Here is a 24,397-nt window from a genome sequence, read left to right as displayed (position 1 = left end):
AACTGTTCTTTTTGACGAATGGACACAGCTCACAGTAGATTGTGAAAATCAAAATTTTACATTTGTAGGAATTCTTCCTTCTTTCGAGATTTTAGTATTTGCTTCAAGTTAATATTGAAAATTTCAACCCGCTAGTCATTTGGCCATGAACCAGCAACTTATTTTTGAATCGTTGTTTAAAACATTCAACCGTTACCGTCGTTCCTTTTTTTTGCTTTTTTTTTAGACGAAATGTTCGTGTCTACTCTTTAGAAAACCTGAAACTAGTGTTATCGGCTGTCAGGCAGATATTGAACTAAAATGTTCTTGAGCAAATTTCAACCAGCATTTCTATCTATTGTTAAGTAATTCTTATTCATATTTCTAATTCAATACATATGGTTAACTGCCCCATTTTCGGCCAATTAAGGTTCAATTTACTTTGATGCATAATTTCAGATTGCAAAAAACTCACGTCATTTTGTGTAAAATAACTAAAAGAATAGAACGACGCAAGCTTTTTGCAATCTGAAATGATGCGTCGAAAAAAAAAACAGCATTTGAATTTTTCGAAAATGCATCAAAGAAATGGATCCTTAAGCATAACCCGCAATTAGTATTTCTTAATCTAGCGTAGTTTTGCACCAAACGGAATGTTATTATTATTGATGGCTTCCAAATGTATTAACCTTTCCGTACATACCGTAAGATTTGATAAAGAGAAACCAATTGTTGAGATATTGTTAAAAGTCTAATGCTGCTTCTTGACGCCAAACTCGGCCTACGGATATTAATCTCGCCATAACACATTGAAACACCTTTGAATCGGCCTATCGGATGAAGATAAAAATTGATTCGGTCGGAGCGCTTCATTTATATTTGAGAATATTGGGTGCAAACATTCATATCACGCGTTCTTCTTGACTTCGTTCGGTAGCATCTGAACTAAAGTATCGTACCAAAAGCATAATTTACCTATTAACGCCAAAACCATGGATTTATTTGATGTTGTCTGCTTGATAGGCCCAAAATGTGCATTTAGGACGAAATAGTTATCTACTTATTCTAGCTGCTTTTCCTTTTCTAGCAATAGCATTAACAAACATCAATAGGGTTACTTAACATGGGAATATCTATTGTTTGAATGCGTTCCAAAATCATTTTAATTGCATATTGATTCATGATTAAAATTCGCCGAATAGATCGGCGAAATGACTCATTCGGTGAAATAACAGATTCGGCGAAATGTTCTTCGGCGAAACGTCCTTCGGCGAGATGACCCAGCCCCCATGCGGGCTGCAGCTCACCGCTTGCGGGCAGTCTTTCGTTGTGTACTGGAGAACAATGTTCAACGCCACGAGCCAAAAGCACTGCTGCTGATGATGACGAAATACCGGACACCACCACACACGGTGATTGAATAAGCATCGTTCGACGAAACCGGATGGAATTCGATTTTGAAATCTGTGTTGGGGAAAGCGTTTTTGCAGGCAATCGGTGATAATGTTGATCAGCATTGCAACAGTTGAACATTTGTGTAATTTTCAATAGTGACCTATTGAAAATTGGTAAAGTGTTCATTTTAGCAGATTTGTAGATAAATTTCCAATCAATTGGCTTGTTTGGCATTGCAATATATCCGCTATTGACAGAGCTAAAAGTGGTCAAAACCTGACCACTTTTCGTAACGCGGTCGATTTTGGTTTTTGGAAATTGCACACAAAGTTTTCCTTTCTTGAACTTCTGTCTATCTGACCAATTGAGGTCTCTGTCCCTGCTGCTGTGAACGTACGTCCCAACGCTCTTATCTGGTAATCCCGCTGCCTCCTCGATCACCATCCCTGTCCATGAAGTGCGTTCAATCAGTAGACAATTATTGAGTGACAGTAAGTTTTACAGCTCTTTCGGAAGTCAAATCTTCCTTGAAGAATCGCAGTAAGCCACGCTTGAAATCTGCGTGTTTATTTTTGCTGCGTATTTTCCTCCGCGGTTTTGGATTTTTTTGCATTAAACATCATTTGTCTGTGCTGTAATTGAGTTTTAAGTGCTCATGAAAATAGGTGTATTGAGAGTCTAGTCACCGTGGGCATGTTTGAACCCGATTCGGTTGGCTGATAATGTGTCCGTCGCGAGTTTTGGTGGTGATTTGGTGGCCGTCGTTGCCGTGAATCAGCAAGTTTTTCGCTTGCAAAAGTATTCGGTTGCTGGTCTCTCGCTGGTGTCGGAGATTGCGAGCAATCTGAAGGATGCCACACTGAATACGCCCAAAACTGGACGGGCGGTAGCCAAGGCTAGACGCAAACCTCCTCCCAGATGACCATGGCAATGCAAGAATATTTATTTTCGTTAAAGGAAGTATTATAACAAAGGTAATTGCTAATCGAAATTTCCGCAAACAGATACAGAAAGCGGACATGAAGATCCAGTGAAAGTGCCGGGCAAATGGTAGGTTCCAAAATCGTTGTTGTAGTAGTCGGTGAGATCGTCGCCGGGATCGAAACATAGATACAACAAATTGAACGGAAACTTGGTCGAAATTATTTTGTGATATAAAGAGCTCGGTGGCCTAGTGGTGACCGATTTTGCCTACTGAGCAGAAGTCCATGGGTTTTTTTTTTCTTATGTTCGGGACCTAACACTACTGCGACCAGTAAATTGATCTATTGTAGTATATCCCGTGTCCTTAGCTTAGTGCATGTCGTATTACTCCATCACTATTGAGAAATGATGAAGTATTCGATTTCTTTACAGTTGCCACTCTTGAATTTATCGCAAGGATCCGACTTTAATTGAAAGGTCCCGCTATTTATACCCTTCGGAGAGTTGAAACACCCTCCAAAGGCACGCCCCTTTGTCAGTCGAAATTGGATTCCTTAGCAACAAAATTAAGGTATGACACCGATAATGACCATGCATCAGAGCCCTAGTCTTAACCACTTCAAACTAGGGAACAACGATTAGAATATTAGGAATCACATAGATGAAGACAACTAACTCATTTTTTTCCTTGTTTCAAGATCATCCTCAGTCTTGTCACTATCAACAAGGCGTAAAAAGTAACAAGGACTAAGATGTTTTCCTTGGATAACTGAAAAATCCTGTTCCCCTAGTTGGAAGTAGTCAGGACTAGGAATCGGTGGTAGATCTTACATCCCGTAACGTACCACAAAAAGTTGATCTACCCACGTTACGGGTTCAAACCCAAGGTCCTTCGCACTATTGAATCGTTAGGACATCAATTCAGCATATCGTTTACCAAAACGAATCCTGTTGCAATCCCAACCCTTTTATCCAACATCCCAGTGATTTCTCGTGGAAGTGCAGAGGTGTTTTCGGCTTTCATTAAAGCGAGCATTACGTCAACATATTCCTACCCATTTCTTTATTGACCAGCATTCGGACGTCGTCGGCGCAGATATTGCCTAGTTTGAGATCACCTGTTTTCAAACATTGAGAATGATTTCTAGTCCCAAGTAACGTCTATTGGTTCTCTGTGTAATTTCAGCTGATCTGGCAATAACAGAGTTGCATCCTCGGGCGGTCAATCATGCTCTTTCGGAAGTCAAATATTCCTCGTTGAAAAGTCGATTCTGTAACTGGCGATCGTATTTATACGCCAGTCACTAGTGCGTCACGAAACAAACCAATCCGCCTCGAAAATCATACAGTCCAAAATGTATCGGTATGGATAATATCCGAATCCTATTTATCAAATCTCTGTTGCAGCACCTCGGTTATTTGTTTGAACGTTAATTCGTTTAGCTTTTGCCCCGAAAAAAGGAGCTTCAACTGGGTGAACATCTCATTCCGCACATAGCTAAAAATGAAGTTTTATAACGATCCTCACCGTAGTTGATGTGCAAAAACTGCCACTCGAGCTGCTCTAGATAAGGGAGAACAGCCCATAATGCACCCCTGGGGTAAAATGCCCACTTATAGAAAAACAGCGATAACTTTTCCTCAGATGCATTTTCCGGGTAACGGATTGTGTTTGTTTTCAACTAGAGGTTTCACAATTGATTCTTGATCATAAAATCATATTTTGACCTACTGATTCCCTTAGAAAATAGCATTTTGTGCAAAATATGATACAGTTGTTAAAATCGTCGACTTCAAATTAAGCTTTTAACAGCATATATCGCAAAAAATTGAACTAATTCACTTTTCGTATTTTTTTAGATGTTTTACTTAATGAATCACAGCTTAACACTCTATTGCGACCTTATTTCTGATGTAACATAAAGGAATAATCATCAGGCGTCAGATCACCATGAATCAGGCGTTTTGCCCCGCTATCATATTGGAACCAATTTATAAAATACCTTGAAAATCATGAAAATGCATCGTTCTATAGTTCGAAATCACTTGATCTTCGTAGAAAACATGGTAATGAACCAAACACCATTACTTTCTTCTTGATTTTAGCTTCCATACGCCAGCAATTGACGATTTTGCTTAAACGGTGCGTTTTGCACCATCCTACCCTACTATGAAAATGGTATTGTATCTTCGAATGAAAGGATTTATCTCACTCTTCTCTTTCCGAAAGTGGTGTCTTCCATTTTGCCACCACAAGTTGAATATGCTCAACGTCAAATATCAGACTTAAAGTGGACCTTTTAAACGATAGATGAGGAGATGGTGACTAGATTGTATAACAATCGATAGAACTGTTTCTCAACATCGGAGGTACATGAGAAAATCGGCGATCATCCCTTTAATCATCAACGGATGAGTTTGGTAATGCTATATACAATTTTCACACTGCTGTACTACTTATAACATAGCTGTCAACTCTGTACTTTCATCTCCTCATCATCCATCGTATAAAATATCCATCTTAAGTCTGATATTTGACGTTAAGCATTGCCAACGATTAACATGTTAATTTAACGCATGAAGTAGTTAAAATATGATTAGTTAAAAGTAAATTCATACATAAAAAATCATTTGCTAGTACATGTTTGGAATACATTTGTTTGGGGGCCAAGCATATGGTTTGAAAAATGTTAATTTTTATCAGTAAAAAGTGATCAACTCTGTCCCATTTAACGGTACATCAGAAAAATCTCACACAGAAACCAAATTGCTTATAAAAGAAATGTTTCAAAGCACTCTCGAGGTACATACAATATTGGAACGATGGGCAACCAAAGCTTTCAAATCCGAGGAAGATGAAGAAATTTGTAGGAATTTAAGCATCATTGTTTTTAATGCAGACAACATTTCACGGAGCATCGTTAATTTGTCAAAAGTCAACACCCAGGTATTCAATTACGTCTCATTATTTCACGTTTATTACCCGATCGTGGAGTTCAAAATTTGACCTCATCTGTGCCACAAATGATCCATCACACATATAGGGAAAACAAAAGTCTGCAACCGCAGGATGATTTTGATAAGATTTATTTTCGCTAATTTCAGGGTTGTTGTCTCGTTGCGTCTAATGACCGAACTCGGATCCCTCCGATCCTAAGCCCACCGGCCGAGATGAAGGGCCCTCAAGTAGCAGCACAGGTCCTCCTCCTCCCAGCACTCGGCCTCCGACAGGCAGGTGGATCGACAGCCATACCCGCCGCAGCTAATGGTTCATAATTCATGAATCTTCCCTGTTCCCATAAATGCCACCGCAGCAGCAGCCGTCGTCATCGTCATCGTCGTAGCAGGTCGTAGCGAAACACACCTGATTTTAGCTGCTTTTTTCCCAAGCCCATAGACTCACGATCCCCGATCGATCTCACATATGCATTCTTCGTGAGGTCGACAAGCTTCGCAGTAAGCCTTGATGCCACGCTCGAGACCCGTAAATTAGCAACCATCCCCGTCGCGTCGGCCATCGTTGCCATAGATGAGGATGAACGGATCAAGAGATATGCGGAAGGAACGCATCGCGTACTTGGATCGATGGATTGGAGAGCCACGAGCTCTAGCCTACTGCGTTTGTGAGATTTATGTGCCATGCATTAATGTCACGCGTAACGTCGACGGGGCTCTGGTAAGACCGAAATGGCACCCTCCGTCGTCCTGTATGATTACTTCAGTTCGGAGTCGTAATTCAATATTCCCGGTTTCATTAATAATGCATAACCCTGCGCGTTAATTAATTGACAGCTCGGGATGAAATTCGGTAGCGCATTGACATTCCGGCGATTCTCAATTAACAGCTTCGAACGAACCTGTTATGTCCTGCTGCTCCTGCTGCTGCACCGAAGTGGTGGTGCTGATAAATCACTGCTCATTAGCCATTACCGTAAATTCCGGGACAATCGGCCACTTGGTGGCCGTTTCGGAAGCCAGTTTGGTAGTTTATTTCATACGCCAGTTATCGGGATCGGTAGCAATTAAAGGAGATTTTTCGTCGTTTCATTTTATTCCATCGATTCTCTGATGGGGGCTTGCTTTGTTTATTTTTCAATGGGGTAAAGTTTCCTCTTAATTAAATGAAAATTAATCGAGGCAGTCGGGGTACAATTGATGACTACGGTGACCACTGGAAGTTTTAAATAAATGTGAAGCATTTCGGTGTGAATTAAGTTCAATGCGTTCAATTCTTGATACTTACAGATGCTTGAAAGATAAACAACGCTATCAAGTACTGCTAGAAAGACTATCCACATCCAGCAAGATAATCTTCAAAATGTATGTCTTAAATTGCCCATTAGTCGATGATTTCCCAAGACGCGTACAAATCCAATCACGATTTAGTAGGAGTCCCTTACGATGCAAGTGCAATTAAATTAGCATAAAACTCATGAATAATTCCATCCGTCTTCCCAACAGAACAGGTTCCCTGCGAAACCGAACTCTATGGGAAATGACCACGGTTCGAGCACGTTTTCTGGCCTCCACCCTCTTTCACCATCCCATGCACATAGCTAGACTAGGAACGATCTTTATTACAGCAATGATTCGAGTGTTTTCCGCCAGCCGGCAATCGAAATTGATCATCCATCCGTTCCGTCATCATCAGCAGCTCCGAAGCGCCACCACCTCCAATGCAATGAATGAATGCCGGCAATTTGACATCGATATTTACACCCATATTTCGTCGATGATGTCGCCCGGCATCTATACGAGCTTCCACTAGGGGAGGGTATCAATTTCATGCGGCTAAACCAATTTCTCCATCACCTCTCCCGCCGCGCGTCTTTTCCAGTCATCTAAGTCACGGATTTTCTCACGCTTTTGAACTTGAATTTCACGCCTTGTCGGCTTCGAACTAGCGTCGGCTAGGTTGTTGCTGTTTTTTTATTTTATTTCGGGAGATTTTTGTTGTTAAATTAAGGTCACACCAAAACAAAAGCGGATCACAAGCGAAGCGTCTCGTCGCGTTTCGATGCCCCGGTACTCTTTCCTAATGTGTCTTGCTTCTTTCTAGACGACTTGATTACCGCCGCGTTTGTGGTGTCGAGCTCAAAAGTCATACTTGTTGTAGGGAATGAAGGTACTAGAAACAACTTATTAAAAACCTCTGGCAACACTGCTTTTGAGGATTGGTTATTCTCGAAGCATCCAGAAAGGCATTCTAAAATGCGTCGTCGAATCACGACAATGGCGCAAAAGGTAGAAGAACAATGAAAATAATTAAAATTTCTTAAAATATTAAAAGGCCTCTGATGAACATAGGCAGAGAGCCATAAAAGAAATTACTTTCGATGGAAATAGACAAAGTAATAAACAAATGTTCTCTGATGGACAGGGGCAGAGAACAAGACAAAAATTCCAATGTTGACTCTGATTGACAAGGGCAGAGATCGACGTAGAGTTTATCATCAGGTTGTTATAAGCAACAACGTTTAATATTTCTGCTTAGAAAAATGCCAGAAAACGATAGAAATAAAAAACTGCACTTGAAGAGCAGGTGCCGTTTTTCGTAAGTGTATGGCCGATATTTTCGGAGATTTTTTTTTACACTCAGAGAAATTATAGAAAAAAGAACACGCTCGACAAGCGACAACAGTTTTAGACGTGGGACTAGGTCTGTGATTTCTATATGGAGGTACACTTTGTGAAAACCGAAAATGGAACATGTAACAAAATTATGAAAGATTTTGAACGTTAAAAACTCAGCTGCCCCTGGACCGATTTCAATAATTTTTACACCAATCGATCAGAAATATTTCTACGCACTATTATAAATTGCACGAATGTGCAACTGCTGCTATGATAGTTAAAATTATCACCGATTGCCTCCGAAAAGCGATTTCCCTAACACAGATTTCAAAGTTGAATTCTATGGCATTCTCCAGTACAGAACAAAAGGCTCCCCGCAAGCAGCTAGCTATCAAGGCTGCCCACAACCGCTGATCGAATTCAGTTCCAATCACCGTGTGTGGTGTTGTCCGGTCGTCGGCATCAGCAGCAGCAGCAGCAGCAGCAGCAGTGTTTAAGCACGTGGTGTTGACATTTTTCTCCAGTACACAACGAAAGGCTGCCTGCAAGCAGCGAACTGCAGCCCACATAAACATCCATAGAAGGAGGAAGAAGCCACACCGCTATTGATCGGAATCAGTAGCTCTTCGTGAGTCGCTGTGGGCAATCTATGTCAAGCACTTCATACAAAAGAGTATAAACCAAGAGAACCCCGCTCAAATTCCTATTCCTACACAAAACACAAGCTCCTGCTGCAGTTAACAAATAAGATTTATTATATAAGACCACGTAGTACTACGTCACCATTGCGTACAACCCCATAGGGCTGTCCCTTGTAGATTTTTCTTTTGGAATTTGGACAAAAATCGTTTTAAACGTTACTTAAAACTACGATGGACAGCCGGAAGTTTAAGAAGAATGGGTTGGTAACTAATAATTGTCAATTACTAGATTGGAAACTAGTGGTGTGGTTGAGAAAGTTAAAAAACAAAAAAAAATCGTTCCATTTTTTGGTTATAGGAAAGAGCTGACTGCTTCAAAGAAGAAGCCTGTATCGGAGAAAACTGCTTCAAAGAAGACGTCCATTTGACAGGAAAAGCCCACTTCGAAAAAAAAAACTCCAGAAGGAACTCGACGCAATGAAAGCGGAGAACGTTTCCCTTAAAGCGAAGCTGCTTGAATTAACCAGTAATCCAAACCTGGTGTCCGGTGTGTCTTCTTTATCGGTGGTTATCCACTGGTCTAGCGAAATTTGTCCCAATCAGCCGAATACGACGAGTCAATCTACGTTGATGGCATCAAGGAACCACTTGTCATTGAGTGCTCTGAGTGCTGAGGTAGAAGTGGACAAGCAGGCGTACCTTCGTTGGAAGGACATACTGAAAACGTCGCTTAACCTTATCAACACTACGGATGAGCGGATCAAGATGGGAATCTTCAAAATTAAGGCTGGAATCGGCCTGCTGGAGATTTTCAATGAAACGGTTTCGTCGTTGGGGATGTCGGATGAAAAAATGGCCCCGTACTCAAACGCAATTGAACGACTCAACAGCTATTATGGTTCAAGAGCATATCTGCTCTCCCTAACGGCACCGGTGGTGTAGTGTTAAGCGTGATTACCTCTCACCCCAGCAGGCCTGGGTTCAATCCCAGTCGGCGCCGCCGGGATGTTCTGAGGCATAACATCTCTGATCACGCCTTCCTTCGGATGGGAAGTAAAGCCGTTGGTCCCCGGTTCATGAGTTGATGGGTCGATAGGTAGGGTCCAGGCAGGGGGTAAGTCACTCTGCCACCTTGTGTTAACACCCACAAAAACACACTCCGACACACTCCAAACACCTTGCCACCCAGGCAGTCTCCACATAACGGATAGTTTTTCATCAATCCTGGCACCACTTCCAAGAATGTTTACATCATATGTTGTTTATAATAGACCAATCCATGATCTGATTTTATCATTCATTTTTGACAGTATGATCTGCTTTTTATTGATCTGAACCTCTCAAATGAGTAAACAAACCAAACTAACCTGCCAAATTATTTCGAACGCTTGGTTTATTTCTGTGACCCAGGATATCAGCGATTTTTTTGCTGTAGGTTTTTATATAGCTTATTACCCTACTTACCGTATATTTTAATCTGTATTCTGCGGTTATTTCCTGGGTTGTTTTTAAAATTTGTAAATTTATTTTCGTGATATTATTACAGTTCATCATGGACGAGGTAAGTTTTTATTTAGCATTTTTACCTGCATTTTTAATTGTTTAGTTAACACCGAATTTTATTGCAGGATTACTTCTGGCAAAAACTGGAAGGAATGTATGGAAGCATTCATACTCATATAAAAACTATATTGAGCATGTCTAACCTATGCAATCAGTCGCTTGGTAGATTGACCAGGAAAGAGATAATGCTTGTCGAACAAGATCTGCGAGAGATGGCAGAGGATGTAATCGCAAAAGCGCATGCTGGTGGTCCCTCGCTTGAAAGCGTGTATGGGCGGTTTGCAGGCCGACCGCATCAATTTAAATTCCTCGAGGGGGAGATTTTACGTCTAATGGACTTAGCGAACATCATCCAAACTCATGGGGTCAAGACGTTTATCCGTCCGGTGATGAAAATCGGGAAAGGTTCACATGGACAGTTCAGACACGAGTCCGCTACCGATGAGCTTGACAGACTTCGGCTCAAGATTTCGGCACATTTTTCTAATCCGTATGTCTTAATCTTAAGTAATCACATCCAATTATGTATTTAATACTATACTATATTGTATGACGTTTCTTGCATTTTTGTATGATTTTTTTCAGAATATATTTATTCTTCATATTTCATTACTTAAAGCTTTTTTTTACATATTACAAGTTTGAATTTCGTTTTGTTTTTTTAAATACTAATTTATTCTTAGGAAATATCGCCTCAACCTCCAGGAGTTTATGTCCAACTTGAAAATTTCGATCGCAACGGTTTCAAGCTCAGGACAGTTCAGAGCTGGCATAACATGTCCATTGTGCACGTTGGTCGGGCAGACCACAAAGCTAACAGCCATCGCCGATGCCTCTGAGAACTGGAACATCTTTAGTTTCACGCGGCATGTTGCTAAGCTGCATGATTCACTGGCATCAGAAGTCATCAAACGCCTTTCGTCAGATGTCGCTTGCCTAGAAGCTTCACCTCCTCCGAGGAAGCTTCCTCTAATTGAAATGGGCGATATAGAGAACACGATCGGGATCGAGAGCGACCATCAGCAAAATGGTGAAACGACTCATTTCACCGAGACTCAATGTTCATCAACAATACCGTCTCCCTTGGTTGCCAACCTCAAGCTTGAGTCGACAAATGCTACCAAACCTGACGAAGATGAAGATTTCATGATGCAATGTAAGTATATCAGCTGATATATGGTTCTTCTAGAACCACGAGAAAAGTAGTCAAAATGTGTGCATTTCATAAAAAAAATAGTAATTTTTTAGTCCAGTTTTGTGAAATCGCTGGTAGAAAGTCACACCAAAACTGCTTGACAAAGTGGATAATTGCTCAGTAGTTGGTCAACCAACTGTCAAAATTTCAGTAAAGTAAGAATTGTAACTCCACTTTTCTAGGAAGCAGGGTTGCTTCGTCTCACTTTTCTACAAAAACATATTTTTCTGAGGTATAGAATAGAAATGCCTGTAACATACAAGAAGAGGTTGAAAAATGTGTTTCACCCATAAAACCTGTCAATTTCACTTTCAGAGCGTCACAATCAGCGCAACCACTTCGTGTAACCTACAATTACTAATTATCATTACAACATCTAATAATTTCATAATTAAAAAAAAAAGAAAAAATATAGCAAGTGAGTGGAAGCAACCCTGCTGGGAAGAAAAAAAAACAGGTCATATACTTTTGTCTTGTACTGTTTAAGCATATCGTTAGAAATCATATTTATATATTAAATTATTATTCTATTTTCACAACTGTTTAGTTTCTGTCGAATTTTTAAAGTATAATCCTGAGGACCCTCTCGAGGACATCCCTGAGGACATCATTGAGTACTGTCCTGAGGACAACTCGGACGGTATCTCTGAAGATAGACCCAGCTATAGCTATGAGCACATCGATAAGGACCCTGCTAACGACATTACTGCAGACAACGATGCTCTTGCCCAAGGTAATAATAAAATAAATATATTTGGTAATAAATTGTTCCTGATGCATGTGGGCGTCTATAGTGGAATACCTGTATGCAGAAGAGAGAAAAATTAGTTAAAAATTGATTTTTTTCTATTCTCGCAACTTGTTAGTTTCTATAGAATTTTTGGACAGTAATCCTGAGGATAATCCTCTGGACGAAGACATCCTAGAGTACAGCCCTGAGGACAAATATGACGATATCTCTGAAGACAGACCCAGCTACAGCTCTGATAACTCCGCTAAGAACATATCAGAAGTCACAGATCCGCTTACCCAAGGTAAGAATAAAATGTCAACACTAAATTTCGATGATCTAACGATCAATTATTTCTACCGTTAGTGACTGTTATGAAATACTACATAGAAGCACTAAACGAAGATCCTGACGAAAATAGTGACAAAGATCCTTTGTACATTGATTGAATAAGATTTTAGTCAACTTAAAAAATAATACAATTTTCATTCGCAAACATTTGTTTTCTTTTCATAGACAATTCGAAACGTTTAGGTTTGGGAACATCACTTAAAAGTAGGGTAGACGAGCGACCTGGAGACCGAAGACCTCTCCTAGACATTAGCAACGAAATCAATCACCGATCTCTCCTACACAGACAAAGAGGAATACGCTACACTGCCACGGAGTTGGACTCGGCGGCGTATGATCTCATAACGGGAGGAAATACAAACTATTTATTCAGACAAGCGAATATGAAATTACCTAGCCTTAAAACAGTGAAGAGGCACATTGTGAACCATACGTCAGAAACGCAGGAGGCAACGATCATGGTACAGTCCCTACTGAGATATCTTAATGCTCATCAATATCCGTTGATTGTAGCATTAAGCGAAGACGGGACTGCAGTGTCCCCAAATATAGAATACGATCCACGGTCTGACTCGTTGAGAGGCTTGGTAGCACCATTTGACGTTCATGGAATGCCATCCAAGGATGTGCTCAAGGCCACTACACTAATCAAAATGGTTAATGACATGCAAACCTACCATGTCGGAGAATACTTGTATGTGATTATGGCTCTACCTATGGCTGTTGGTGCTTCACCAATATGTATATTCTACATGTGCAGTGACAATCGATTTACATACACAGACGTGATTTCGCGGTGGACTTTTGTTGAAGCCGAATTACAAAAAGTAGGAATATCGGTGGTCAGCATCTCATCAGATGGAGATACACGACTGTTGAAGGCGATGAAGGAAAGGTCAGGGATACCTAGTCCCTTTGCTAGTAAGGTGTATGAGCCCCATTTTGCCGCTGACCTCACCGGTGAACCAGTATGTATACAAGATACGGTACACCTCGTCAACAAATTACGTCACGCTTTGCTAGACCCGAAGCGACACATGCGTTTAGGTAAAACGTTTAATTCATATTAATAGGTATGAAAAGATGTGATATCGCATTGTACATCACTTGCAGGTAAATTCGTCGTATCGGTCGCCGTTGTGAATGAAATGATCCAGCAAGGCTGCAAAGGAATTCATCGATTAAATCCATCAGATACAAACCCAAACGACAAAATGAAATTTGATCCCTCACTGAAGCTGATGGCTACGGATTTAATCCAGCATTTGAAGCAGACCGTCGCTGGAAGCATGGGAACAGCTATATATTTGGAGATGATGAGGAACATATACATAGCTTTTACCGATGAGAACATGGTGCCCGTTGATCGGGTTGTTTCGGTGTGGTAAGTACTAACCCTCGTCCCTCACCAATCCATTCATCACTCGGGTGCTGGCTGGGATGTGGAGGGATTTTATACTGGGCCCTGTCAAATCCCCCCCCCCCTATCGTGACGTTTTTCCTATACCTAATGCATTGCTTGTCATACAATCTTAGACCACCCCTCCCCCCTTAGAGCGTGAAATAATATATGCATCAACCCTACAAACCACAAATACACTCAGGTCTTTTTTAAATGGGGGTATGTATGCCATTTGCGAGGCCATTTGATTATCTATGACTCAAAACGGACAATGTGACAACGTAAAAACCCGTTTAAAAAAAACTTGAGTGTTCCCTCTTGTGTATCCGAATCCAATCAACTGGCACATTAGGACCATCCATGTACGACAAAACATATTTTTGTTATTTTGCTATTCCTAAAATACATTGGCTTTCGCAAACGTTCACATCTCTTCACTCATTTCAGGACATCGTTACTGTTACTTCGGGCCTGGCGTTGGCTGAGCTACAAACAAACAACAATATTTCAGCAGTGTCCCACCTCTAACGCATATATTTCTTTGGAGCTAAATGCTCATGGACTAATACAACATATAGTCCACATGCGCGAGAGTCTCGAGCAATTCATCGTGAACCATCTTTCTAGTCAACCATGTGAAAGTGCGTTTAGAGAACTTCGTTCCATGACCTCTGTTAACCACACGGCGGTTAACTTCACCATCAAAGAGGTCGAACAAAGAATCCGTAAAGTGAACATGAAGTTGCTCATTACACATCGGAACAAGTCGCTCACGTTTCCCACTATGAGAAAACAGGACGCGAAAGCTGAAAAGGCGCATCCTACGCACTTGCCAACCGACTTCGAAATAGTGGCGGCGATCCACAAAGCCGAAAATAGCGCCACGCAATTATTGCTTTCACTAGGATGCAGTGAGGGCGATATTGATTTCAAAGAAAGTATAAACGGAAAACATAAATCCACAAAATTTGAATTTGTCGCAGTCGGCCAGGCACTCGGATCTCTAAACAATTCCGATGATTCCAAAAACACGGAAGGTACATGATTAAAACTGAAAAAAAAAATTACAGTTGTATAATTTTTAATATTTAATTTTAGATAATATCGAACACGAATGTGAGCCTTCATTCATTGACATGGAAGCAAAACCGGAGCTGATAACCGCCGATAACGTGCAGGACGTATTCAGCAAAGAAGAAGCCGTGGAGCTGATGCGACACCACGTTCCTGATGGCACGGCTCACACCTTTCGGATGCATGTAAACGGAAAAGTTCTAAATATAAAAAAATCGTTCGTGATCTGGTTGCTGTCATCGGGCCGACTTAAACGGTCAAGTGATCGGCTACAGCGCTTCCGGCAACTACGATCGAATGAACCAACACCCATGGTACGGAATGCAACATTGCAGCAGGTATCGGTAGGAGATTGGGTGGTGCTTGCCGGAAAAGTTCTGTGCCATGTCACAAACTTTAAATATAAGACAGGTAAAGTTTACTTATTCACCCATATTCTTGATTTCGTTTAAACCGTTCGAACAATACAAAATTTGTATGGTTCGACCGAAAACAATAATATGGGTGATTGTTTTTAAATTCGGTTTAAATAGTTAAGACAAAATTGTAGGGAAAATACGCAGCTGCCCGATGACCAGCGTACCGCTGAATTGCCCTGCAGGTGTTCAGAAAAAGGGCATATGGTTGTTGGGTAATTTTTACTCTATCGAATCTACCGGTGCGGTCAACTTGAGCCCTGAAATAGAGCTGGACATAGACAACTACGTCACGCACGTTGAGGGTCCAACGAGCAGCGGGTTTTTGTCTGAAGAAACCTTATCATATTTTAATACATTGCGTTTTTAATTTCGGTTTTATGCTTTTAAAAAATAAAAATTATTGGTAACCAAACCGTCTAATATTATTAAAAATAGTACCTATAATCACAAATATCCCTAAAGACACTTTACTTAGAAACTTGCAATATGGCCCACCATATGCCTTCAGCTGAGCACCGCTGGACCTTAAAGTATTGTATGATGTATTTTCCATGACTTGATAAAATGTTCTACCAGCAGGGTATCGTAGATTACATAAATTACAATCAAATTTGTCGATCACCCCTTTCTCTATTCCGTTGTATGGGAAATCCGTTTCAAGAGACTCGTGCCCGTAGAGAACTACCAGTCTTATACACTTAGTACGGGGCGAAGTTTACCAGCTGTGAGCTTTCATTCGCGAGTAATCGACGTCTAAAGCCATTGTTTACAAAAGCAATTCGGCCCTTTTGAAATGTTCACACCGCATTACTCAATTACGAATTTCCGTCATTGCTAAATTTAATGCGGCATGAAATCGCCAATTCAAACTCATCCATCTTCACAAAATAGTTGTTCTCAAGGGAAGCATTGAACCAACTTCCTCCAACCAGTAGGATCCACTTTTTATTCCACTCACGGATTTTCTTTCTCAACGAATCACGAAGAATGTTCATATGGTGTCTTACGGATCTTCATCATTTTTACTCCCTAAAAAAGAGTGAAATTAACAGTACATGAACGGCGGCTCCTGGTTTACTGATAGTAAGTATCCGGTCGGCGGAAAGAGAACAGCTTCCTGTAGCGCTTGTGGTGGTATCTTTGCACCAGCGGGAAGCGGATCTTCGAGTCGTGGAACTGCTTGATGTGAGCACGACGGGTCTTGGAGGCCTCAACCGATTCGACCTTGATGATCTGTTGGGAAAACATTCGCATCAGTGATTCTTTCCGGGTCAATACTACCAAAAAGCAACTCACCTGAATGGAGTGGGCACGGGCACGGTGGCGCGAAGCCATATCGCTATAGCACTGCGTGACAGCACCTCCAACGGTCAGATCACGATACTCGCGGTACATGTTGTGGGTACCGGAACGGGAATCGTAGCGCAGCCAGATGCCGAAGTTTTTCACGCGCAGCGGAGTTTTCTCCAGGAAAACAAGATCGACGGAAAAAAAAACCAAAGGAAAAAAATAATATCTGCTCTCCCAGCGAAGTAAAGTTAAGTTGCCGAAGGAAGATACCTAATAACGTTTGCATTGAAAATTTAACTTTTTTTTCGGATGGTGATAAAAAAAAACTAAGACAGATAATTTCTTTTGATAAATTTCCCATGGAAGGTAATTATTTAAGCTACCTTGCAAAAAAAATTCTACGCCCTGAAACTAACCGGAACATTCGCCATGGCGGACGAAAACATACGTGTAGGCATGATTTTTTTAGTTCTTTCTTCGTTTTAAATATCAATTCCTCATCAGTTTTCGCGACAAAATTGTTGGAGTAGATCTTACGCTTCAGGTTGGCCCAGAAATTCTCGATGGGACGCAGCTGGGGGACGTTGGGCGGATTCAGCTGCTCCATCTCCTCCAACGATCGCTTCGAGTAGTGTGCCGACGCCAGATCCGACCAGAACACCTCGTCTTCGCCCTTATGGTATTTCTTTCGACGCAACTTCCGGCAGGCATTTCGTACTATAAATGTTCCCGTTCACGGTCAGTCCGGAGCGAAAGAAGAGCGCCATTGACATCCCCTTCTCGCTGATTGTCAGCCACAGTAGCACCTTCTTGGGGAACTTGGTCTGTGAAATGAACTTCACCTCGGAGCTCACTTTCTTCGTGGGAGAAGTAAAATACGAAGTGCCCTGCCATCCAGGGAGAGAGAGGTCTCGTCGTCCATCATCACTGCCACGTCGCGATTCGCCGGGAAAAACGAGTTGACCATCTTATTCAGCCGCTGCCGCTGTGTCATTGCCTGCAGCTCCGAAACCTGTGGACGTGACTTTTGCTTCCTGACATGTATGTTCATGTTCGCCAGGTACTTTTTCACTGTTTGGCCGGTTGCACCGACCTCCCGGCCAAGCGCACACAGCGATGTAGCCACTTTTCCCTCGGTCTTCCTCTTCAACATCCTTTGGAACTTCTTGTCGCTAAGGGTCGTCAGCCGTCTGGAACCGGGTTGTCTAATAGTGCCAAGATGTTGTAGTTGCCGGAACGGGAGTATCCGGCGTCCACAAAGTGTCCGTTTTCGACAGGGCGGGGTGCGGTTCTTTGAACGCGCACACTTCTGAACGGAGTTGCTTCATTGTTTTTGCCATCACGGCTGACTCATGGACTACTATGATTGATGCTGCATGGGCAGTTTTGTCAGTGCGGGCGAAGGTAAACCCATGAAAAATCGACAATTTTTGTCCATTTTTTTTAAATGCAAACGTTATTCAATTTGTTCGACGTGTTGGTGCAGCAGCTCAACTGTGTGAGTACAGTTGTGATGAAGAAATGGAAGCGATAGTGAGGACAATCACGAAGGGAACTACCGATAGTGTAGTCCGCGCTCTGGCACACAGAAATTGAATTTAGCAAGGATCGATGAATGATCCGTGATCACGAGATCGAAAAATTCAACGAAGCCTAATTTCAGCGTAAGCATGGTTCAGTGAAACCAGCAGCAGTGGCCGCTATTTCGCAGCAACCGATGAACAACTTTCAACATCTTCGTAGCCAACATTGGCGAACAAATAACTATCGACAGTTTCGTGGGAGTACAACATGTTGGGCGTCGGGCGCGGCGCAGGCACATCACAATCTGCAGCTTGTTGGAGATGTCGAAGTGTCCGGTGTTTGACAAAGTGTGCAGAATTTGTGATAAAAAGGGACACATTGCACGCGCTTGTCCAGAACGATTAAAAGAAAGATTTTAAATTGGCTCACTACTTGACTAGCCTATTGGTCCCAAGCAAATCGACTAACGTACCCCATTCTAGTATAAATTCAAGTACTACGCTATATTTGTTTTGATTCGCTATGAAAGTTTGACAGATAAAATGAAGGGTTCGTGGATTTTTCTGTGTTTCGAGGGGTGCATCGATTAGCTTGGGACCGAACATAGTACCAGAGCTGAGCCAAAAAGTTGAGCTCGTTTCTTCGGGACCTTCTGGTCTTAGAGTTACCTCTATGGATGGATCGCGAAACAGTTTGGAATCGACCATTCGACCATGTCCGTGTGGTAAATCGTTCAAGAAGACCCAGACGACCCAGCAGCGAGCTGGCAGCGGAAGAAAAGCGAAGACGACCGACCCCGTGAACGCAAGGAAGGCGAGGGATTACTTCAAGCGCAATCCAAACCTTTCGATTCGGAGCGTGGCCAAGAAGGTCAATTCTTTCGTCTGGCTCGTCCAGCAGACAACTTTGTGTCTTCAAGGTAAAGAAGGCGCCTAACCGGACCGATAAACAGCCCATGTAACAATTCTGCAATCATTTGGCATCCACTCTGATTTATGATGGTTTTATAATATGATGAATAATCCATTAAGTTTGAATACAGCATTTCACAGTGTAAAACGTTCCTGCTTAGTAGTTCACCTTTTCGCTGTTTTAAAAACCTTTTACAGTCTGGCGAGAGGTCAAAAACTGTCTTGTTTTAAAATTAAATTTAAAGTAGTTCTCAATCCCACCATAAAACTGTTCTATAAATCAATCATAAACTTCATTAGCAATTTTTTTTATTAATGTCTTGATAAAATACTCTATAAACCTGTTATATCATTATCAAAGCAATCATAAAACCATTAGGTTTTAAATGAAAGTAAAAGGCATATATTGTTGCCTTTTAGGCTTTTAAAAGTGTATCATAAAATATCCTCTGTTTACAAATTGAACTTTAAGGATGGATCCTCATAGTGAATAAAAACCAAATTTATGACAAGGATATCTCGAAGGAAGTTGGAGGAAAAATTCAAGCGATGCTAACGATCGAAGGGAATCGATTTCAGTCAAATTTAGTTCTTTAGAAGAACCAGCACGTCCGGCGGAACGGATACCATCGACGACTGAGCATCTGGTGGAGAAGAGTGAAGTGAGCGTGGTCTTAAAATTCATAAAACATTGTCAAAACAGTCTGAAAATAGACCAGCCTTCTCCAGACCTTGCGAATAGATGAAGATCGGAATAACTTGCGTCAGTACCGACAGCAAACCACTGAAACTGTCAGTTAGCGGACACTAGTTGGTTTCCGATCCATAGCTGCAATTTTGTTCGGCGAAAGGGTCATCACTTGGGAAACATTAATTCAACCGTACATTCCTGAATCGTTTGATGGTGCACTTCCAGAACCATCCGGAAGAAGGGGATCTTTTCGGGAATGATCGAGGTTACAGCTGTGCGAAATGCGAAATGTTGTGAACACTTTCTGAGTAACTGCTTCCAAGCCATCGGGAGAGAATCGCCTGGAAGAACGCTGAATCGCACAGCGCAACTATCGAAAGATAAACAAACTTTGACGTTTAACATTTTGTAGGCAACATTGCCGCCATAAATGCTGCTATAAATGCTGCCATAAATGCTGCGATAAATGCTGCCATAAATGCTGCCATAAATGCTGCCATAAATCTGAACGGGTTAGGATCAAGCAAAATAGCTTTAGATAAATATAATTCATTCTACAAGATTTCTTCGTAAAAGCCATTTCAAAATCTTATGAGTTTGTAATGGATTTCATGTAATGGAGCAAAATAAATTTTTCACAAATGGCCCATGAAAATCAACTTTTATGCTTCCGCCATATTACAATTATTTTGTTTGTTTTTTTACAATCTTAGATTTTCAATCTCTATTTCCTTCGATATAACTTTATTTTAGTTAATTTAGCTATGAGAAAATATTTAGGATGCAAAAATCATGAGAAACAAAAATCTTGGCTAAGCTTGATTATCGATCTGAACAATGTGTTTCTTTCTTAATGTATAATAATTAGTAAAACCGATGTTTTCCGTGGGCGGACTCAAGTTTTTCCATGTTTTCACGTACACTTCGCATCAAGTTTTATATGGCAACTAAAACTAGGCAACTTCATGAGAACTATTTTATAATTTTGGAAATTCGGCAGGATTGCTATACGATCAGTTTTTATTTTGGTTATGTTGATAAGATCGTATGGTATTTATAAATCCTTTTTTATCTAGATTGTTGTTTTTCTAGTGAACCTTGCAAGCAGCTAGGGTAAATGGCTCGGATAATGGTTTTAATTGTCGCCAAATAGCTTTTATTGTAGCTTAAATACGATTTTGAAATGGATCTCATTGCGTTTATCGTACAACCATTTTGCAGTAAATCAATCTAGAAGAGCATTGAAAATATATCCTTCAGAACCTTCTCCAGGGTGGGCCAACTAGACAGATTCTAGCATCAATGAGGTTTTGGTGGATGCATCAATGGCAAAGCAGTCTTGATCAGGGTTTTATGAATGTTGTTTTATAGTAGCTATGTAGTATTTTATAAAACTTAAAATGTTACTTGGGAGAATACGGTGGCCAAATCCTGCGCCAGGAAGCTGTTCCGCGAGTGGTTGGTGCAGCCGAAATGCCTTGTAATGGACGACGAGACGTACATTAATGTGGACGCCAATCAGATCCCCGGCCTGGAGTTTTTCGTCGGCAAGTCCCACCTGGATGTTCCAGAGAAGTTCCGGAAGAAGAAGGCCGACAAATTTTCCAAGAAGTACTTAGTGTGGCAGGCAATCTGTGGGTGTGGCTAATTCAGCAAGCCGTACATAACGACCGGCACCATCAACGGCCAAATATATAAAGAAGAATGCCTCCAGGCCTGCTGTCCTTTCTCCGGTCCCACGAAGTTGACACTCTGTTTTGACCGGATCTGGCATCGTGCCATTACGCGAAACCGGTGATGGAGTAGTACGAAGCCAACGATGTCCGCCAAACTCGCCAGAACTTCGCCCAATTTAATAAAAAAATCTGGGCGTTTATGAAGGGCATGCTCCGGAAAACTGAGAAGGTTTTCAAAAACGACAAGGATTTTAAGAAAGAGTGGCTGAAAGTGTGTAAGGAAGATGACGCAAGTATTGCACAGGATTTGATGGATAGCGTTAAGTCCAAGGTTCGCGCATTTAGTGAGGAGGTTGGATAAACCAACTGTGCAAGAACATAACTAATATGTGTTTATTTATTATCAGAGAGGTTCATAAATATCCCCCTTAAAATGAATTTTTGGTGATCATTGTTTTTCAGTACAGTCTTTAAGTAAACAAAGCTTCAAAGAATCGTCAGCAAAATACTTCAAGTTAGTCAATGCACACTATGTGTTTGTTTGGTATATATCTCATTCAGCTGGCGGTAGAACTCTATAGTAACCGAAGGATGGAAATTTGTCTGAATATCCGCAATATTAAAAATAAAGTAATGACCTAGCCACCATTTTGAAAATCTTTTCTAATCTTCTAAGAAACCCATTCGCATTTTCACTGGACTTATTGCACCAAAGTATACCTTAAAGATCCACCTTGAAGATGAAAGAGAATGATTTGAAATTACTGTTATGTGAAATTATTGCAGGATCAAAGTCTGATGCGTCGAGGGGCGCACAAAATCGGGTCAATACTGTATATCACTTATGTTTTTCACAAGCATGATCAGCAGTAAAATCTCATAATCAGCAAAATCCTCATCGATCGATCCTGATCATCACGTCACACCTGTAGCACACCCAATCAGGTCTGGTCGTCTCGAGACTCGAACCGATCAAAAACCAGCTCTACCAGGACCAGCCCTAAAAAGTAACCAACAAGTCAATCACCTTTGGCTTGGGATGCTGTCATTGCACCAATGTTCTCCCACTGCTCTCGCAAAACCCGGTGCAATAAAATGGCGTTTATTGCTCCCGTTGTTGTTATTGTTGCTGCTGCTGTTGCACTGCTGCTGCCGAAAAGTTGTATCTTTTTTCGGTGCATGGCAACCCAACCAAGGCCTACTCCGTCCGGCCCTCGCTCGTCAGGTTTGTCGTTTATCGTCGCCGTCGCTTTTTAGCTCCTACTTCTCTCACCGGTGTCTGCCAAAGTGGTGCTAGAGCCAGTTTTTATTTACGATCCAAAAAGGACAGTTAGCTTGATTCGTATGTTCTTCTGGTTTTCTTTTTTTGGGGGTTGACGGGACTCGAGGAGAGCATTTTGGATTTTGTTTTGCTTTTTGGAGTGGGGCGGAACAGGAGAGCGAAATATGTGTACACAGTCACAGGAACAAGATCAGTCTGCCAGGCTCGTAAATTATACGCTGACCCAGATTAATGAGATCCTTTCTGGGCTAAGTGGCAAAGGCCCGGGAAGTATTATTTATTGAACTGATAAGTGAATTTATACGCACGCAGTTTCGCACGACAATTTTTAATTTCTGCAAAATTGGTTGCTCGTTTCCATGGTGCGTCGGCCATGGGCAATTCTCAACCTGCTGCGATGGAAGTTTCCTACGTTGTATTCCGGTTCATCGGTCGTGAGGCCACCCTCGTCTTGGCAACCAAACCACAAAATAAACTCAAACACATCAAACAAGACATGATCGCATAATTAGAATCAATATCCGCACTTGCATTTCGCCTCTTCCTAATTTGCTGGGCACGGATTTCGGTCCAAAGCTCGTCTACTAGTCACGAAGGCAACTCCCGTGGAGCCAGCTAGCGTTCGGCGACGAACGGTTGGTGGGTGATTTACCGGAGCACGAACTCCTCTTGCCATCGTTCCCATCGCATTCTCCGGATCTTCAGCTATACTTTAAGGTGAAACATGTTTACATTTGGATGTTTGCAAAATTGACTTTTAATAACTGTTTGCGTAGGGGATATTTGTCAGAAATTCATGAGCTTCGTGGAGCATGGCTAATTTGTGCTTCACTATGGATGAAAAGGCCACGGAGCTCATGGATAACGACTAGAAATGGTCTAGAACTAGAATTATCTCAAGCTTGCTCGTCTTTGAGAAATCCTCTCTCCCCATCTTTGTGCGAATTGTTCATTGCTAACGTTGAACATATGTTGGAATTTGTTGCCCAAGCGTGTGTATAGGTACCAGCGTTGCCAGAATGTTTTAAAGCTTATCGGTATCAAAAGTTTAAAAAAATCAGTATTTATCAGTATTTACTATTTTAATTAATTTTAAACTTTTGCGGTTTTTGAAAGCGAAAATTGTTATCTTTTCGACTAAGATCAGAAATTTCCGAAAGAAAACTCCGGGAATGTTTGAATTGGCTTCTGGAGGAAGCTGAAAACAACATCCAGGGAAAGAAGAAAGAAGCTCCCCTGGAGGAAATTTGAGGAAAGTTCTGAGAAAAGTCGGAAAATCATCCGCGAAACTTCCAAGACATAAATTGAGAAACTGCTGGCGAAAATTTAAAGAAACATTCAGAAAAATTCGGATTTCACATTCAAAGGATGGCAGAAAAGTTTCGGAAATCGGAAATGAATTGCAGAAGTAGCCATTTCCAGGGGAAGCCAGAAGGAGCTCGGAAAAACCTTCCAATAGAAGTAAAAAGAAAATAAAAAATAAAAATTCCAGAACAAGACTAAAGCAATTTCTGAGAGACGTTTTATTGAACTTCCTGGAGAAGACGGAAGAAACTTTCTAAGGTAGATTGAAAAAAAAAAAATAATTCTGAAGTGAATCGGAAGCCAGGGCGCTAACGGACCAGTCGAAAGAATCAAAAACATGATTCCGGAAGAAAGAGGGGGGGGGGGGGGGTGTTCTAATGATCCAGAAAATTTACCAAATTGTCATAAAACATCAGTGAGGACCTCGCAATGCCCCTGAAGTTTTTGGAACATTTCTGAAAGTTACTTAAA

The 24,397-nt window shown here is 41.3% G+C and overlaps 2 protein-coding genes across 2 annotated transcripts; one reads left to right on the top strand and one right to left on the bottom strand.

Moving 5' to 3' along the window:
* The first annotated feature begins 11,054 nt into the window (after nt 1-11,054).
* On the top strand, nt 11,055-13,495 carry LOC135710062 (uncharacterized). The gene is made up of 5 exons (XM_065232512.1): nt 11,055-11,232; nt 11,819-12,004; nt 12,147-12,305; nt 12,518-13,320; nt 13,466-13,495. Exons 1-5 carry the CDS (start codon nt 11,055-11,057, stop codon nt 13,493-13,495), a joined length of 1,356 nt encoding a protein of 451 aa, XP_065088584.1.
* Nucleotides 13,496-16,250: 2,755 nt separating this feature from the next.
* Nucleotides 16,251-16,713, bottom strand: LOC135710020 (large ribosomal subunit protein eL20-like). The gene is made up of 2 exons (XM_065232479.1): nt 16,544-16,713; nt 16,251-16,480 (listed from the first exon to the last, which is right to left on the bottom strand). Exons 1-2 carry the CDS (start codon nt 16,640-16,642, stop codon nt 16,322-16,324), a joined length of 258 nt encoding a protein of 85 aa, XP_065088551.1. The 5' UTR covers nt 16,643-16,713; the 3' UTR covers nt 16,251-16,321.
* Between the last annotated feature and the right edge of the window lie 7,684 nt (nt 16,714-24,397).

Source organism: Ochlerotatus camptorhynchus, unplaced genomic scaffold (genome assembly GCF_037179485.1).
Source record: "Ochlerotatus camptorhynchus isolate MF236.1 unplaced genomic scaffold, CSIRO-AGI_Acam_v1.1 ptg000370l, whole genome shotgun sequence".
In the NCBI taxonomy this organism is placed as follows: Eukaryota; Metazoa; Arthropoda; class Insecta; order Diptera; family Culicidae; genus Ochlerotatus; species Ochlerotatus camptorhynchus.
Note: the sequence above shows the minus strand (reverse complement) of the source record. Positions and strands in the feature narration are given on the sequence as shown.